The sequence below is a fragment of the Polistes canadensis genome, unplaced genomic scaffold (assembly GCF_001313835.1).
Source record: "Polistes canadensis isolate GaletaPanama2010 unplaced genomic scaffold, ASM131383v1 scaffold_7, whole genome shotgun sequence".
NCBI lineage: Eukaryota > Metazoa > Arthropoda > Insecta > Hymenoptera > Vespidae > Polistes > Polistes canadensis.
The window spans coordinates 670849-690489 of record NW_014569554.1 but is presented as its reverse complement, the minus strand read 5'-3'; the positions used below and the strand labels follow the sequence as shown (position 1 = coordinate 690489).

Genomic DNA, 19641 nt, shown 5'->3' with positions numbered 1-19641 from the left:
TTCTATAACTATTTTTTAACTCATTGACTTTGTTTTATTAACATTCGAAAATAATCAAATTAATTGAATTAATAATTGGATTATAATTGTATATCTTTTGAAAAAAATTGATTATAATATAAAAGATTTAATTTTGTTTTGTTTTAAAATAGATTTGAATAGATACACATAATTTGTATTGTAATTTAAAAAAAAAATTAATCCTTTAAAAGAAATTATATAAAAGATAATTCATTTCCAAAGGATTTACGCGAACACATAAGCTCTTTTTATTTCATATTTATACGTTTTATTGGAATGGAAGAAAAAGGAATAAGAAAAAGGAAGAAGAAAAAGAAAACGGTAAGAGAATATAATGACAGGTAAAAGTGCGTATAGGAATGGTATGAGATCATTTCGAAATCATTTGAAAAGCGTCGTTGCTACCGAACGACAACGACAACGACGAGAACGACGATATTATCGTTTATTCCAAGCACGGAATATAAAATTCGATGAAGGTGCTCGACGAAGTTATTTCTACGATTACGGGAAGGGAAACGAAGTGGAATATTTCTCATGACCACACCTGCACAGGTAATACGTACTTCTCTTCTCTGCCCATATGCAGCTAACACCTGTCGTTTCAACAATTTTCACTCAAATAAGAAAACACATCTTCGATCCTGTCGAATCATTAAAACTGCTTTCTTGAACGAAATTTTTTATATTAAAAAATCACCAGCGCAATATATATTTAATAGTACGTTTATTTTTCTATTTCATCAAATATATATCCCCAAAATTGATATATGACATAAATTTATAGCTAGCGTTAATAATTTATTATTTATTTAGAAAATATATTTTTTTTTAAATGTTTTTCATTGAACTACTTATAACTTATATGTAAATGACAATAAAATATATGATATATAAAAATTGTAAAGCTCGTTATAAAATAAAGTTCTATTCGATTGATAAACACTTTAACAGTTGCAATGCTATAATAAAACACATAAAGAGCATGTAAGGTCGGAAAATGGGGCAGGTTGTTGGCTTGGGGGCAGAACTGTAAGCAAGAGGTACACTTTACTTTCTCGTACGATCGTGGACTTTCGTAAAAATCTTGTCCCACAAGCTCACGTAAGAACCATGCTTGGTTCGAAAATAAGAAAGTAAACCAGCGCGTGCATTAACGTATCGAGTAAGTAAATACTAACACATATATATATATATATTATTTATATATGCACACAATTATATGTACATATATTTATCTCTATAATATATTACGCTAGTATATACGTGTGCATGTGTATGGGTGCATTAGGTTTCGTTAGACGTCTTGTTACGGCTCGTTGCAATTGCAGGTGCAAAATTCATGATATCGGGCGTGGCTATCAAAAATAGATTAAGGTGAAACGAAATCTATGGTTGTTCTATTTAAAATCTTATAAAATCGTTGACTTCGTGTTTCGATGTTTTATCTGTTAGTGCTTAAGAATTAATTTTATCAAATAAAATTTCAAATAAATATGTTATTAATAGTTTCGATGCTCTGTTATTATTACTTAAGATTATTTAGTTGTTCGAATTAATATAAAGCGTATTTTTAAAATATTTTATTATCTCTGTCCTGTTTAATTTTATTAAAAATAATTGAAGCTGAACGTATTTTTTGTTGTTTCTTTTATTTAGAAACGCGTGAACGAGCACGAATACGTTACAATCTCGTAAATGGTTGTATAGTAAAAAAAAAAAGAAAAAGAAAGAGACAAAAAAAGAGACAAATTTCTTCCAGATAACGAACGATCGAAGCTAACGTCTCACATAATCGCGATGATATTTCAGAAAAATGATAAGCGTAACTATCGTTGAAAAGCTTGCCAAGCAGCTTGAGAAATAAATAAAACGAGTTTGCAAGGTGTACGCACGAAAGCGGAAGTGTTAAGAACACGCCTCTTCCTCATATTAAAAACTTGAAAAAGAACAAAATTCAGTAGATCTAGTTGAGACTTTAAACAAAATTATTTTCTATTACAAATGATATATAACAGTGAAATATTTTTCAAAATCTCTTTCTTTTATAAATAAATAAAAAATGATTTACAAATACTTTACCATATATAATATACAATATTATTTTCAACGATAATAAATTTAACAAACTTTTCAATAATATTTATTGACAAAAAATATATTTATAAAAAAAGAAAACTAATAAATTTATAATAATCGCAATGATAAAATAAATTAATATTGAAGATAGAAAAAAAGAAAGAAAGAAAGAAAGAAATAAAGAAGATAAAATATATTATTACAAACAATAATTAAATCAAAAGGAAGTACCAACCAACTCAAAAGCAAAACCAATAAAAACTTGGCAATATTACGGCATCTTAATTAATGCGAAAAGATCGCTTGTGTTAAATCGCGTGAATCCATTCGCAACGTTTTCTCTTGCACACACACCCCACACATCTCGTACTTATAATATATACATGCTGCATAAACTATCTTAAGATGAGCGAAAGAGGCAACGAAACGCGACGTCCGGAAAAAAGGACGATGATTTCTTGCGAAAAAGGAAAGAGAAAGAGAGAGAGAGGAAGGATATAAATAGAAAGAGATAAATAGAAAAATATAAATAGATACATGAAAAGAAAAAGAGAGAGAAAGATATATATATATAAGTAGAAATAAATAGATATATAAATAGAAGGATAATAAGGAAGAAAGAGAGAGAGAGAGAACATCATCTTGCGAGGTCATCTCGATTCAGGCCTTGGTCATCAGGCGAAAGTGGACTCCCCAGCTCCTCTTAATTAATAGTTATGTTACTTATCTCGCTCATGTTTCTCTCGATATATTTCATTTTCCTTTTTACCCAATCATCCCCTCTTTATCCCTTCTTTTCGAAATTCCATGAGATCAGAATTAACCTCACCATGTGAGAGGATGCGTAACATCTTTTCTACCTTCTCTCTTTTAATATATTCATTATTTAATAACAATTTAAACAAACAAAAATTAATTCGATCAAAATGTAAATACAATACATCGATTTTAATAATTGTCCAAGCGTTTACGTGTGTGTGTGTGTGTATTCAAAAGTAAATAGATTTTAATAAGGAAAAAAAAGAAAGAAGAAGAAGAAGAAAAATAGTTAGATCAAATAAATCGTAATTATGAGGAAAATAATAAAAATGGAAGATCATGTTTTTTCAAGTACCCGAAGTGTTTTTTATTCGCATGAAAATTTATCGAAATGCCATACGCGTAAATGGTCTCTTCCGTGTTTCCGTGATCGAAAAAGACGAATTCGAACGGAAGTAAATTCGAATAAACGTGAATAAGGATGATCGTTTTATCTTTATTATATTTCTACGTGGAAGAAAGAAAAGAAAAGAAGAATAATGGAGAAGAAGAGGAGGAGGAAGGAAGATAAAAGAAAAGAGTGCGAGTGTCAACGTCCTCCAATGGCGTTCGAAACGAAGAGACGCCATCTCGTCTAACTAAGAATATTTTCGCGTTCGAATCATGCTCATTTCTTTTTTCTTTTCTTCTTCTTCTTCTTCTCATTATTCTTATTTTTACTTTTTATTATTTTTTTTGTAAGTTCTTCTTTTTGTTCTTCAGTAGATATTACTCTCTCTCTCTCTCTCTCTCGAATATCTCGGCACGGCCACGCTAATTGTGCGAAACGCAATAACGCATAATGTCAGTCATATAACCGCGGTTAAAACCATTTTCATTCCGTCCGTTAGTAGCATGGAATTGATGCTGCTTGCAGAATCAAGAGGTATATATATATATATATATATACCTCTATATATATATACCACCCTATATATATATATATATATATATATATATAGGGTGGACCAACAATTTCTGAGTTATGTTTAGAAATCAAATATTTTGTTGCGAATATTTTCGACCAATTTTTTTGTTTTTATTTACAAGTCTAGGAAATATTGTTACTATCTGAGAACAAATTTAATATGAATTAATTGATTATTAAAGTGTGATATAGTAAATTTGTGTTCACTTGATAATCCACTTCGTATATATATCTGTATATAATAAGTAAGATTTATTTGTTTAGAAACGAAATTTTTTTGGAACATTTCTAAACTTGTATATTATCGACCATTTTGAATGAATCTTAATCGACACCATTGGACATAAAAAACAGATATATCGTTTTATATAATCTTATATAAATAAAAATATATCTAATTAATATCTTTTCACACAATCCAATCTGTAGATTATAATATTTAATTACGTAACAACAAAGAAAAAAAAAAAAAAGCAATTGCAAAGAAAATGGAAAACGCGAGGATTTGATGAAATAAGATTTCCGACAGCAACTTCCGATAATTTGATACTTTCTTGCAAAACTATTTCCCATGTAATATAAGTCCATAAGATAAGTAATTAAACAATTAATTTTCAAATTGGCTAATAAAAAACTCAAGAAAACACGATGCTTATCAAAAAAAGCAAGAAAAAGAAAAGAAAAAAAATATTAAAAGAAAAAAAATAAAAACACAAATGAGTAAAACTATAGAAATACACGTGTTAGGAAAAAACGGAAATGTGTTTTTGTTGTGTAAAATTACTGACAGTCAATAAGTATTCGTGTTATGTCTTATGGTCGTGTTCATCATCGCGTACGATCTTCTATCTAGAACTGACGTTATTCACACAAACACACACACACACATAAATACGTACATAAATATATATATCTGTGTAATGCACATACATTAATACATTTATGTAAAGTACACATCCAGAGGTCACGGCAGTCGCACCGGTGCATCGGCTGCAGCCGATGCATCATCCATCATAATCCTCGTTTCTATGCACACTCGTGTCTCTTCCATAAGCACGAAGATTGCGTCCCCGGAATTACACAACGAGATCGACCATTTCGTTCCTTTTCGTTTATTTTCGTTCGATGTCGTTGAATTTATTACAAAATTATATTCATTCAACGATCTTTATCTCGTAATTGTTATGCTTCGAAACATTCGATTCTCTGTTTTCACTTTGTTTTTATTATTTCATTCTTTATATATATATATATATCCATATCAAATTTATTTATTTTATTTAAGATAACAAATTTTTTTACATTTAATTTTTTATTATATTGGATACTACTAATAAACAAGTTATTTACATAATTGATTATATTTATTTTTTCTATGTAGAAATAATTTGAAATATTTCATTCTTATATAAATTTGCAAAAATAATAATATTATTACAGAATTACACAAAATTTTGACAAATCCAATATAACGCCTGCACGAATATATTCTTCTATATTTAAAAATACCACACAAATATAAAAAGTATTAAAATCTTCATAAAAAATATTATTACAAAAAAAAAGAATGTTTAGCATAGATGAATATAAAACGAGTAGACATTCTCGTTGTTGACTTGAAACGTTTAAAACAATTTAGATGATCTAAACGATGGCTAAAGTAGTCTAATGTTTCCCATAAACCGAAAGCTCGAAAAAAGGGGACTATACCTAAGCCAGTAACAGGCGTATAATAATCTCGTAAACGTGAAATTGTTCTCGCTCGATTACGTTAACTCCATCTTTCATTTCGCATAAATAATTATTCTCGTAACGAGGATTGTTGATCGATGATGTTACGAGTGGCTTACAATCAAGCCACGTAATATTCTGCGCTCGTAATACTTCCTAATCGTTTATACATACCAACTTTAAATTTTCATTTCGATGCAAATGAAAGTGCATCGAAAGCAATAAAGTAAGAAAGAAAAAGAGAGAGAGAGAGAGAGAGGGAGAGAGAGAGGGAGAGGTAAGGGGAAAGAAAAAGAGAGAGGGAAAGGGGTGGGGGTATGGAATGCGACGGTTTTTCTTGGAGGAGTGTTTAAAGAAAAATAAAAAAAATATAAAAATCATGAAAAGTTGTGCAGAGAGCAAGAAAGAGAAAGTTTTGTAAACTCACGATCGATAATTCAATAAAAAGTGGAGGAGTTCGAATATTTCCGAGAGGTATAACGTATCTGGCTTTCTTTATCAATTCTTTTACAATTCTTTTTTCCCACACATTGATTTCTTTTTTTCATTTTGTAAATTAAAAGTTAACTCTTTATTTATTATTCAATCTTTTTTATATATCAGTATATTATTTATTTAATGTATTTCATAGAGAATGAAATCGATGTAATAAAATTAATATATTAAAACATTTTGTCTTTCAAATCTGCAATAAAAAACATACTAAAAATACAATATTATTTAATTAGAAAGAAATCTTGACAAATTTCAATAACAATCGCACAACATAACCATATTAATGATTACATTTAATTATATACCGTTTCAATATAAACTATATAAAAGTAATATTGTTATGATAATTAAAAAAAAAAAAAACTACGTAAGAAAAATACGCATTTAAAATATATAAGACTACGGACCGTGAAGGACTTTTTCAGAATGTTAAATCTTTCGAAATAGAATTCAGAAACGAAAATAGAATTCTTTAGAAAAATAAAATTTAACTTTGCATAAGTTTTCCCTATTACACACAATCTTTTCGAACGGCACGTGGATGGATACATATATACCTATTTGAAATAAGCATTGCTCGCGTACTCTTTGAATCTTGTTCGTTAGAAAACTTCTCACGTAATAGGCCACAGGTTGTATCCGTAAAACAGCCAATAGCAAGAGTTTAAGACAAGAAGATACACGTTACGATGCGATAGACGTAATATTATTAACATAGTCCACATTAGATATGTACATATGTATATAGTATGTGAATATACGATCAGTGAACCTTCAAGTATTTTTCTAACTTTTTTATTTTTATCTTTATTCCCCATTAAATAACTTTTCCAAAAGATCAAATAGAACAAATGTTGATCTTTATTTGCAATATTATTAAAAATCAAGTATGTATACACTTTGGAACATATGTGAACAATCGTACTTAAAGAAGTTCTAAATTTTTAACAGTTGAGAAAAAACATTTACATCCTAATATTATTTCTATCTTTCTTTTTCTTATTAAAATGAGTTTATCTCTTAAATAGACCAATTTCACAGTTTTTACATTAAATTCCTAAACAGATCAGAGAAATATCAAGATTTAAATCCCGAAAATGGTATTAAAAAAGAAAGAACTACAAATTTGGTCAAAGTTAATGTAAATTTGAAATTTTATCTGGCAATAAAAGAAATAAGAAGTAAAAAACAAATGAAAAATTATCTACGAAACTGTTCTAAATCCGTTCTGTGCGTCTGATGAAATCAGACAGTCGCTTGGGATTAAATTTCGCAATAAGTATCGTTTCCATTTCTGATTGAAAAGACTTCAAAGAAGAACTAGATATATTTACTACGTACGTTAAAACGATGAAAACATGATGAACACGATGAACACTATCGATGAAACTAAATCACTATTACGATGTCTTCCAAATTTTTGACAGAAAAAAAAAAAAAGAAAGAAATGTGTCACCGTAATTAAATGCACACCAATCACGTAGAAAAGAAAGAAGAAAAAAAAAACAGAAAAACTATGCACAATCGCATATATAAAATATAATAATAATGAAAAAACTGATTATTCAAGATCAAGATCGAAGAGAGCTGACAGGGATTTAAAGTAAGCTTGGCAAAGGCAAAACAGCAAGTTCTCTTAAAAGTCGACCTCGTAAATGCGAAGCAACAGTAGTGTGTTGAATATAGTCACGCTACTCTAGTATTCGATGTCATAACCGGCCCCTGGTTTTACGGCTAAACCAGTCAAAGCCATTGTCGACATTGACGACGACGACAACTACGACACAACTACGACATAATAGACAACGATGACGATGATGAGAAAAAGAAGAAGAAAAAGATAGAAATAAAGATGAAAGTATGCAAGAGTTTGAAAACATTTGTCAGTGTTCGTTACGCATAACCCTTATGTCACTTGTGACGAGAAAGAGAAAAAGTTTAAATAAAAAGAAAAAGGAAAAAAAAAAAAGAAAAAAGAAAAAGTATTGTCCTTCACTTGAAGTCTCAGTTGCAGGGTATTTATGTGACACGAGGTCTCGCATTTAATGCAAAGCTCGGACTCTTCTCGATTTCAATGGACATTAGTCTGCGACCTTAATCGTTCTCAACTACCATATTTTCCTACTTTCTGAACAACTTTAGACATGTATTTTAAAACGACACGTTCGATGTAGATAATTTGTCTTTTAAGATTCTATTTCTTACTTCAATTTTTTCTATTATTTTTTTAAATACAAAAACTTATTGTTTTTCTTATTTTTACAATTAATTTGTACATAGATTTATTTGTATACGTGCGTACTTTTGCAAACAAAATTCTATTATTTAGAAATACATTCATATTGGTATATATACTGTATTTAATATTTTTGTAAATTTTAAATCAATTTTTTTGGGTTTTTTTTCGAAAGAACTTAATGCATCGAATCATCCTAATCTCCAAGATTTCATTTTCTACTGATTAAATCTGCCGAAAGTAATTAAAACTTTCCCTTTTCAATTAAATTTCATTTCTTAGGGCGCAAAACAAATATATTTTGCATTATGTATATTAATTATTTAGGTAGAGAATAAATCAAAATAAATATTATTTTTTTCTCTTTGAGAGACTTACTTTCCCAGAAGTCGGGGAAGGTGCTGATGGATTCAATGGTTGCTGTAGATGATACATCTTCGGTGTTAACATAGCTGGTGGTGCTACGAGGCTACCCGGGGCGACAGCCACGCTCGTCATGGTCATTTCCGGTAGTAACGGTCGAAGACCTTTCTTTTTTTGGAGCACTAATCCGCGCCCTTTTGCGATCCTCGTAACCTTTCATCCTCGTGCCGTCGAACGTCTAAGTAAATTAAAACAATTCTTCATTTAATAACACATTCCATCTTCTTATAGTATAATATATAAACAAATAATTTCAACATACGTATTTTTTAATATTTTAATTCAAATATTTCGAATATTTTGATAGTGTTTTTAATATTTAACAAGACTATTTAAAGTTACCTTGATCTTTAATATATTATGATAAATAGATATATATTTAATATTTGTGATTAGATTGTAATAATGAAAGTTATTATAAAACTAAAATAATAACAATAATTGGTAATATTAAGTTTTAATTGAATTAGTATGTATACCTATATATATTAAATTTATTAAAATTTATTGAAATTTATAAATTATTGATATACTATTAATTATAATTTATATATATTCATATTACGAAACAAATTATGACAGCCAAAAGATTTGAGATAATCTCAATATTTTTGACCTTTTCTTTCTTTTTTTTTTTTTTTTTTTATTAATTTAATTCTATTTCCAACCGAGACACACATTCTCTTTCTCTTTCTTACTTAAAGATCAAAAGAAACGTAATATAACGACAGCGTAATTTTGTTCCTTCCTTTACGTTTCTCTCGACACGTTAAACGTGGTACATTTTTTTCTTTCGCAAATTTCTTTTTTTTCTATGGCGTTGGTTGGCCGAGCACGATAGCTAACTAGTTAACATAGGCAATGCTAACATAAGCTAGAGAAAATTAGCATTTTATAGACGCTTTCTAGGCCCGTCCGAATCTCTCGTCCGGCGCGACGAAATGGCGCAATTGTGATCTATCTTTCCATCTATCTATCTATCTATCTATCTATCTATCTATCTCTATTTCCTTCTCTTTCTTATTCATTCGACGAGAGTGAAATTGGCACGCTAGCATTGTCGTGTGTCGTAATTCACAATCATGCTGCTGCTGCTGCTGCTGTTGCTGTTTCTGTTTCTGTTGCAGGTTGTGCAAGGAATCTTTCCTTCTCTATCATTATATCCTAGTAATGATATTCTCGCTTTATCGATTTTACTTCCGCGATACTTTTACTTCTCTTTCTTTTTTATCCTCTTGATTATTTCGAAAATTTTTCGTTAATTATTCCGGTACGATTAGATTAGATTATGCAATTGTCGAATTAATTCGTATACGCATTGTTAAATAGAACGTATACTTTTCTCGTAATTATGTAGATAATGATTTTTTTTTTTTTAATTTATGTTAGATCATCTCGAAAGTTTTTATGTCTTTTTCTCTATGTTTTTAATATAATTTTTATTTTTAATTATTCTTATCAGGGATTGTATATATATATATATATGATATTGTACGAAATAAATTTATCTTAATAGAAATTTAAAGTGAGCGAAATAAAAAGTTTAATTCTTTATCGAAATATTATATTAGTGAAAATCGATAAAATGATGGAAATGAGACACAGAAATTAATTCAATGATCGTTCTTAGATTTTCCATATACGAACAACTCGCTTTAATTAATATAGACCGAGTTTAAAATATAATCTTTGAATCAGCATTTTTCCTTTTTTGCACTTCATCGATACCGTTATTATAGAAACGTTATTACGATCGCTATCATTTTCGCAAAAATCCTGGGAAAAAAATATTTCAATTTACTATTTGAAATATCGAATAAAATTATTTAACACATTAATCCTCTCGTTTTAAAATTAAACGCATGAATTTACATTTGATAAAGAGTAATCATAAATTGAGATAAATCGATGAAATTAAATACTCGACATCCTTCTTATATCTTATGCAGTATTCGTTCTAGAAATCTAGTAGTGTCTCAAGAGAGGACACGAGATTAAATATCTTCCCATCGTCCTTGAAGAACTCAACGTTACTACTGCTCCACTTTCGTTTACGAGCCCTGACAAATTTCATTTTAGAAATTATAATTCGAACACGTGTGTCCTAAAAACTTTACTCATATGTACACATGTGTCTGTATATTTACTTAATAACATAATTATGTTTAATTGTGTAACGTATAATATATGGTCATTTTTATCTAATCGTGCAAAGAACACGAGACAAAAATCTAATCATAAATATTTCACGTAAAACATTATTATCAAATTTTACATAAAAAAAATTTATTCTAAATAAAAACAAAATAAAGAAGTCACTAATACTTTGACATTAAATTTATAATTATGGACGTGATTACTATCCCGCGAATTTCTTACAAAAATATTTATATTACCACATATTAAAATGAAAATTAAAGAAATTAGTTTAAAACATTGTAATTAAAATTAATTGATTTTTAATATCATATACACATATATAAAAAATCTCATATATATATAATTATTGATATAAAATTAATTAATATTAAATCTTAATTCATACAAATTTAATGCATTTAACATTTAATCAAATGAAATACTAATAACAATAATAATAATAATAATATTAGAAATAAGATTTGCAAAATAACAACTTGTTCATATAGGTTACGAGTGTCTCATAAGATGACTATGTTGATGATGATGATGATGATGATTATGATGAAGATGATAATGCATGGAATACACTGGGTACTGTTATCTCTTAAACGTGTAAACTTATTATTATGCATTGTAGTATAGAACCAAGTGATTATTTTCTCTCTCTCTCTCTCTCTCTCTCTTTCTTTAAAACACGACATACCTTGAATTAGAAATGTGTTTGTCTGTAGAACGATCGTGACTGATCAAGAAAACGTGTCAACGTTTCATGAGATGTCAATAGTAATGAAGCTAACAATAAGTCATCGACACTCGTAAGACAACCATAATAATAACTACTATTTCATATATTTATATTTATGTATGTATGTTGTGTATATGAAATTTACATAATAACGAGAGGATCATTTTCCTATTTATTTTTGAATATCTTTCATGCTAATATTTTATTCTTCAAAGTTTTTTAATTGTTGTGGTGAACTTTAATTTTTTTTTTTTTCTTTTTTTCTTTTATAGGAAAACATTAGAAATTATTTGAAAATAACATTATTATTTATTATTATATTTTTTTTATTTTATTAGAGTATAATTAATAATAATAATAATAATAATATTAAATAAATAAATACTATAGGGGGTGTTATCTTTCATAGTTATTTCCCTTTTAGTCGCCTTTTACGACAAGCAGGGATTACTACGGTCTAATTCTTCACCCCAGAACCGTAGGGGAAAGAATAAAAAATATATTAAAATATTAAATTTATAATAAAAGTAAAAGAAATATATATACTTGTGATATTTGTTATTTCATTTATTTTCTCTCTCTCTCTTTCTTTTAAATTAAACTTGTAGTTAATTAGATTTCTAGAATAAATTAATTTTAATCAATTGATCACTATTCCTATCATCCTACCTGACTATCAAAATGACCTCATCAAGAAAATCGTTTCACCAAAGAACAAATCGACCAAGAATTACCAACCGGAAAACGTACTCAAGTATATACCTATCTATAGCAATAAAACAAATTTTCGATAGCCATCGAGAACATCCGTGTTAGTACAAATCTAATGTTGCTCGAGCGAATAACAAACAATTAATTCTATTCGAAGTCACGATGTAGGCCGAAGAATGGCGGAAGTGGAGCAAAACGGACTTAACTTTAAACGACCAATGAAAAAGATACGCACACACACGCGCACACATATATATTAATAAAAGATAAATAAAATCAAAAGAGAAATAAAAATAATAATAATAATAACCTGTAGGCTATATGAAGTATGAACGTTTGTATTATTAAAACCATAACTTATTATGGTTGAACGAAGTTAAATAGATATAATAATACTGAGGGAAGGTTCCAAGATGGTGGGTTGTATTAGTGTATGTGTATATGTAACTCGATATCTCAATGGTTCGTTAGAACCTGCCGATAACGGTTCTCAAGAGAAACGGTTATTGGTTTAAAGAAATAGAAATATAGTGACAGGTTGATCTTACATTAAATCGAAAGATTCATCGATTAGATTTGTCGTGCGGATAAATAATCTCATCTTTTTGAAATATGAGATTAGTAGAAATCCATTACGATTAATAAGCTTAGAAACGTGATTCTAGGTCTTTATGTTAGTATTACATCTTAACTTAATGATTTTTATTTTTATTTTTATTATAATAATAATAATTATCATCATCATCATTATCATCATTTTATCCGTTGGATATTTTTAATTTTTATTCTTTTTGTATGTGTATAATGTTTTATTTTATTAATAAATACATAATAAATTGTCGAGAACGTGAGAGATTTTATAAATTAAATAAAAACATTAGAAATCAAATGTATGCAGACGTGTTCGATTATTCATAAAAAAAAGGAAAAACATTGTGAGTATTATTATTATTATAAAAAGAAATATGAAGAAAAAGCTTAGAACCGTTATAATAATACGGACGAATAATTAAAATCATCTAAATATATATTTTAATAGTCACTTATTTCATTCGCGTTACGTCTCTAAACATGAAACTAACCAAACGTTTATTGTTAGAATTTTACTTGCGTAACGAAATTCTCTGAACCTTAAATTACTATGCAGTAGTATTTTACCAAGAATATTGCCGTATTCTCAAAAGAACATCATAGCTTTTTCTTTGGCCAATCGTGATGATGATTAATAGGTCGAGTCTAGTAATATAAATCACATTTAATAGATATTTACGATAGGAAGATAAATTTTTTTCATTAAAATCATATAATTAAACAAATATCCGACAAGGAAGAAATTATTGATAAAAAAGAAATGATGAATCATTGCAAAATGTTTGAATAAACTAATAGAAAGAAAAATATAAGTAGACGGTTGGACAAAAAAGAAAAGAAAGAGAAATAAATAGATAAATAGACAATTATTAAATAGAAAAAAAGAGATAAATAAAGAGAGTGAACAATAAGAGTAAGAAAGAAAGAAAGATAAGAAAATATATGTAAAGAGTGAGAAAGATAATATGAGTAAAATAAAAGGAAATATAAACGTAGGCGATGATTGGTCAGACAGAAACCTCATTGAAACACTCTAACGGGTTCCCTCCTACGAGAAAACTTAAACTTCGACCGTTTCCGAGCTATCACGAAGATGACGAAGGTGGAGCTCGACTCTTACCATGCGTGAAATTGCAGTTCACTGTCTCTTCTACTCATACACACTTATACCTATACACAATATGCATATATATATATTTATATATTGTTCTATCTGATTTTATAGATCAATAACTTATTTTCTAAGCTTATTAAACATATGCTATACGGTTTCAGTTTTAAGAACAAAACTTCAAATTTTATAATCTGAAAATTAAACTAATGTACAAAATTAAAAAAAAAAAGAAGAATTAATTTTTTAAATCATCTAACAACTAATGCATACGATGTATACATGCTTGCGTGCACTTTTTAATGTCAAAAATGAAAATGAAAATATTGGAAAACAAAATTAAGCACATATTTTAGTAGATTGAATAAGATTATTTTGATCACACTTGAAGTAATATTATCGATCGTAAGGTTTGCGAACAAGATCGGTTATACTCTATTAATAGTGACACCATATATGGATCACGATCGTTCGTTGATCTTTTGCAACAGTCTGCGTGTGACTTTTGTGACCTATGCTTACGATCTAACATTTTAATATCTTGGATTATATGTAGGCAGATATGTATACACATATTTATGTATTATATATGAGTATGCGTGTGACAGATATATAAGATGGAAAAAAAGAGAGTGGTAGGATTGGTCGAAAATTGTTTACGCCAAACAAAAATACTCGAAGGTCATTCATTAATTATTCTAAATTAATTAATGTGTTTTTTGACTTATTAAAATTAAAATCGATTTTTATTTCATTTATTTTCATTTGCAAGTTTGATTTATTTTTATCGAATGAAATCAAATATTACTTAGTATCGAGAATGTAGTTTATTAAAGGTTTTATATGATTATTGAGATAATGAAATAAATTATTCGTATTCCTGAATTTGTAATGATTTATGTTTAATGTATTTTTAATAAATTATGTAATAAATCTTGAAATTAATAATAAAAATCTATGAATATATATAAAGAGAACATTGAACATTTTGTGACATTTAAGTATTTAAATATATATTATTTTTAAATTATTTTAAATATATATAAAGTCTCTTTTTCTCGTATGTAACATTCGACGAATAAATCAACCAATCTGAGAAACAACTTTCGCAATCGAACAACCAAATTGTCTAATAAATCTTCAAATTTATAAAAAAATAAATCTCTATAAGTTTCTCTATAAAAAAAAATTTGGTATATACACATTTATCTCGATATATTATTCTTTAATATTTTTAAATATAAAATCATTCCTATATATATATATATATATTGTATACACGACAAATAAATCAACCGATCTGAGAAACAACTTTCGCGATCGGACATTCAATCGAGGTCAATTCCTAAAGGTCCAATTTCTAAACTAAACTGATCATATGAAAGATACTATATTTAAGTTACTATTGTGTTAAAACGAAGTCTGTAGAAAAAACGATGCATGATTAAAATCGATTCAATCGAGGGAATAAAAAAAGAAGGGCAATGTAGTGGACGAAAGTTTCCAACTACCTCAAATATATATATATATACGTAAATATATGTGCGGAAGTATGTGTTTAAGTAAGTATGGGTGAAACAGGAACGGTAAGAAGAGAAAGAGAAAGAGAGAAAGAAAGAATAGAAAGAAAAAAACGAAACTACAGGAGAAGAGAAATAAGAGGAAACTTTTACGGCACTGGACACAACCCATGGACCAGTCCAGAGTTTACCACCGTACTGACCCACTTACAACCTTCTATCTCTTCTTACCGATCACGAAAGTGATCAACAGGAGAACGTTTGGAACCTTCTTTTTCTTATTGAATCGTAGGTCAGTACTTATTTACACCACTTTTATCCTTTTTTATCGTCATCCTTATTTCCTTTATTTCAACTCTAAATTAACTTTACTGTTTTTACTGCAATAAAATCGATCATTTCTTTAAAACTATTACATTAAATGCGTATGGGTTATATCTATGAATTGTGTACGTTTGCGTATTAACATATGTGTGTTAATAATGAATGAATTAAAAATTAATTATATGTGTTAATTATAAAAATATAAATAAATTATATACACCGATTACCAATATCGATATTTTCGAGTAATAAAATACCAAGAAGATTTTGCAACGATGAAAGAAAGTAAATTCAAGATTCGTTATAGCTCACATACTCGAGACAATCGAAGATTTGGAAACAATTGTTAGGGAGATAACCTAAATCGCGAGTCCAGGAAATATCGACTATGGTATCACTATTTACGTAGTATCTATTTTCAAGATGCCTTTGTTTAATCCATCTCTTTCTTTTCTATTCTTTTCTTTTCTATTCTTTTCTTTTCTTTTTTTTTGTCTTCTTAACATTGCAGAAAAGTATTCAACAACCTTGCATGTATCCTATGTACATATATATACATACATATAAAGATATATAGATGCCGTCAAGGTCCATTTCCAGACGTTACGTGTCTGAACTCATAGTACGCGATTGCCCACTTTCACCCATCATCATCATCATCATCATCATCATCATCATCATCGTCGTTGTAGTCGTAGTCGATGTCGTCGTTCTTACTCGTTAACTTACACACTCATAGTTTTCATGCTATAAGAAAAATATTTGCATCGTTCGAAATTGATATATATATATATATATATGTATGTGCATGTTTACTATAACTTTTTACAAGTGAAGGCCGAGTTTAATCTCCGAAACGTAAAAAAAAAGAGGTTCTCTGAACTAATCAGTGCGTTAACTCCTCGACGATCGAGTAACTTCGAGAAAAAGTGTGTGATAATACTTATTAGATTCTGAAGTGTGTGTATAACTATAAAAGATATTTTTCTTCTATTTATTATTCCTATATCTCTGTGGGAATTTACTCTAGAGAGAATATATTTTTTATTTTTTATTATATCTACATATTTTTTTTTATATGTATTTATAAATTATATTATTCGTATTATTTATATATGTATAACCTATTAAAATATTATTATTTTATTTTTGTTTTGTTTTGTTTTAAATTATATATATCAGATACTTTATATATTATATTTATAAAATTATATTATTTGTATTATTGTAGTATATATATTATTAATTTATTATTGTTACAATTTTTCTCTATTTATTATTATAATATTATATTTTATATATATGATCGTGTGTGATATATATGCGTATAAGAGAGGGAAGTAAACGAACGAGTTTTCTTTGCACGTGAAACGAGAGACGTTCACGCGTGTTCCACGAAGCCACCTGAAAGTCAAGACTCTCGTATTGCGTAGGTTGGCTTCAGTAGGTAGTGTATTTCCAAGCAAGTATCTGACGATATTGAAGCTCTACTGGTTGTCTGCTACTCCCACCAACAATGTAGGTAGACTGCTTTCTTCGTTTCACAAAAATCGAGTTTCACCCTTTCCTCGATTTCCGTCTTATTTCCCATCTTGGTTAATCTTAACTTTTCACTTCGTTTACGAATATATTTCTATTTATTACATGTTTCTTTTTGCATATATATAATATTTAACATTTAATATATATATATATATATATTATTTTTATTAAAGATTGATAATTTACAGGTAGTTAATGAAAAATAATTAAATTCACTAAAAGTTAATAAATATAAAACAAAATTGATATCATATAGATTATGTTATAAATTATACTTAATAATAATTAAGTACATTAGTGTATGTGTACCCTTTGTAAACAATGCCCGGAAACTCTCATACTTTTTGAACAAAAAATTACCGACTAACTTGAATTTTATATGCACGTAATACACTTGTACCTATATCAAGAACGCGGAATCTCTGATAAATGCGATTCTATGCATCGTTGAAATACCAAACGTCTTTCTAATGTAAATATATTATACTTCTGCTAATGAAAATACAATACTTCCTCTTAGAATTAACTATTTTATTTATACGATCAATTAATGATTTTTATCATATCATGAGAGATATTTCATGATATATATTATTTATTATTAATTATTAAAGTAAATTTATTTGTGAACAAATTTTATACCATAGAACAATGAAAATCATTATAAAGTTATTATGAATGTGTATGTTGAATACATACATATGTATATGAATAACGAAATTCAAGAAGAAAAGTTCGAGTCAATTCTAAACCATATCAAAGACTATAACGATACGTTGTCTGAACTCGTCCGTTGTCTACTACGCATTCTAAGCTGAATTCCAAATAACCATAATTCCATAACGGTTGTGAACGTTACCCACGTTCGTGCGATTTCTTCTTCTTCCTCCTCCTCCTCTTCCTCCTCTTGCTCCTCTACCTCATCTACCACCACCTACTCGACTATTTCTTCTTGTGAGAATGACCTTACTATAAGTATATACATGTATATACATATATCCCTAAGTGTCTTTCTACCCTGACGATCTTACAATAAGATAACAAGTATTACAACAGTACCTTGCGTGACTTCCTATCGACCACTACTAATTGAGATAGGTTTCTATGTATGTGTATGCGAGTATATGTTTTTCTATGAGATCAAATATGTCTTTATTAATATATTTCATTTATTTTCAATCATATAATTTATTGGTAATTTAGAATTTGTATATATGTATGACTAATATTGTGTTAGAACTACTTGATATATTAATAATTATTTTAAATTTAACAATTTTTTATTTTAAAATTCCAATAATATATATATATATGTATTTAATAATCAAGCTAATTAATATTCAAATATAATCCACAATAATAATAATTTATACAGAAAATTGATCTAATAACTAATAGAATATTTCAACATATCCCTTTTTTTCTAAACAAAATCTTATTATTTCCTTCAATCTCTAATTTGATCGATTACATAAATGATTTTAAAAACATATGTTACAAAAGTCATTACGATGTACCAACAACCACGCGACGATCATCACTGTTAAAATTAAACATTCGATCGAAACGAATTTTTTATCAAACTAATCGATCATTCGTGAAGTTATTTTAAAAAAAAAAATAACATATTCTCAACTAACAATAAGTTTTAACGATCTATTCCGTTCGAATATATGAGACGGGGAACTATGAATCGAAACGATCGAACATGATCGATACTAACAGGATTGACTAGGTCTCATCGAGTATATATAATCAATTTCTTATTTTTCTTCCTTTACAAATCTTTCAGGATGAATGCATAAGTGTGAATTGCTTCGGGCAAATCACCAAGACACACGTTTCTGTTCTATATTATTCTTATTTTAACTATAACTATATATCTCCACTATATACTTTAAATATAGTTACTTATTTTGTAAGTATGTACTGGATTACGTTCACGCTCCGTTTACTACAGGTCAACAATGATACCACCATATTTAAAACTGTCAACCGTCTCTCATTTACGTTCTACCGCGCCAACGGAACTATTTTAATGGTGTGCATTCGCCAAATGAAATTATGATTACGAGCAAATGTTTATCCTATCCTTATTTTTTTTTTGTGTTTTTTTTTTTAATTCTCACCTTATATTCGAGATCGATGAAAGAGAGATGACCAAATTTGTTAAAGTTCGTTCTAAATTATATAAAAAATAATTAAAATAATAATAAAATAAATATTAATATTATTTAAAATATT

The 19641-nt window shown here is 28.0% G+C and overlaps 1 protein-coding gene across 1 annotated transcript in view; it reads right to left on the bottom strand.

Moving 5' to 3' along the window:
* The window catches only part of LOC106791254 (intracellular protein transport protein USO1), a 54177-nt gene that overhangs the window by 16667 nt on the left and 17869 nt on the right, over positions 1–19641 (bottom strand). The window contains exon 2 of the mRNA XM_014756771.1: positions 8667–8889. Coding sequence (XP_014612257.1) covers positions 8667–8792 — 126 coding nt within the window. The 5' untranslated portion in view covers positions 8793–8889. The remainder of the gene's footprint in view (positions 1–8666; positions 8890–19641) is intronic.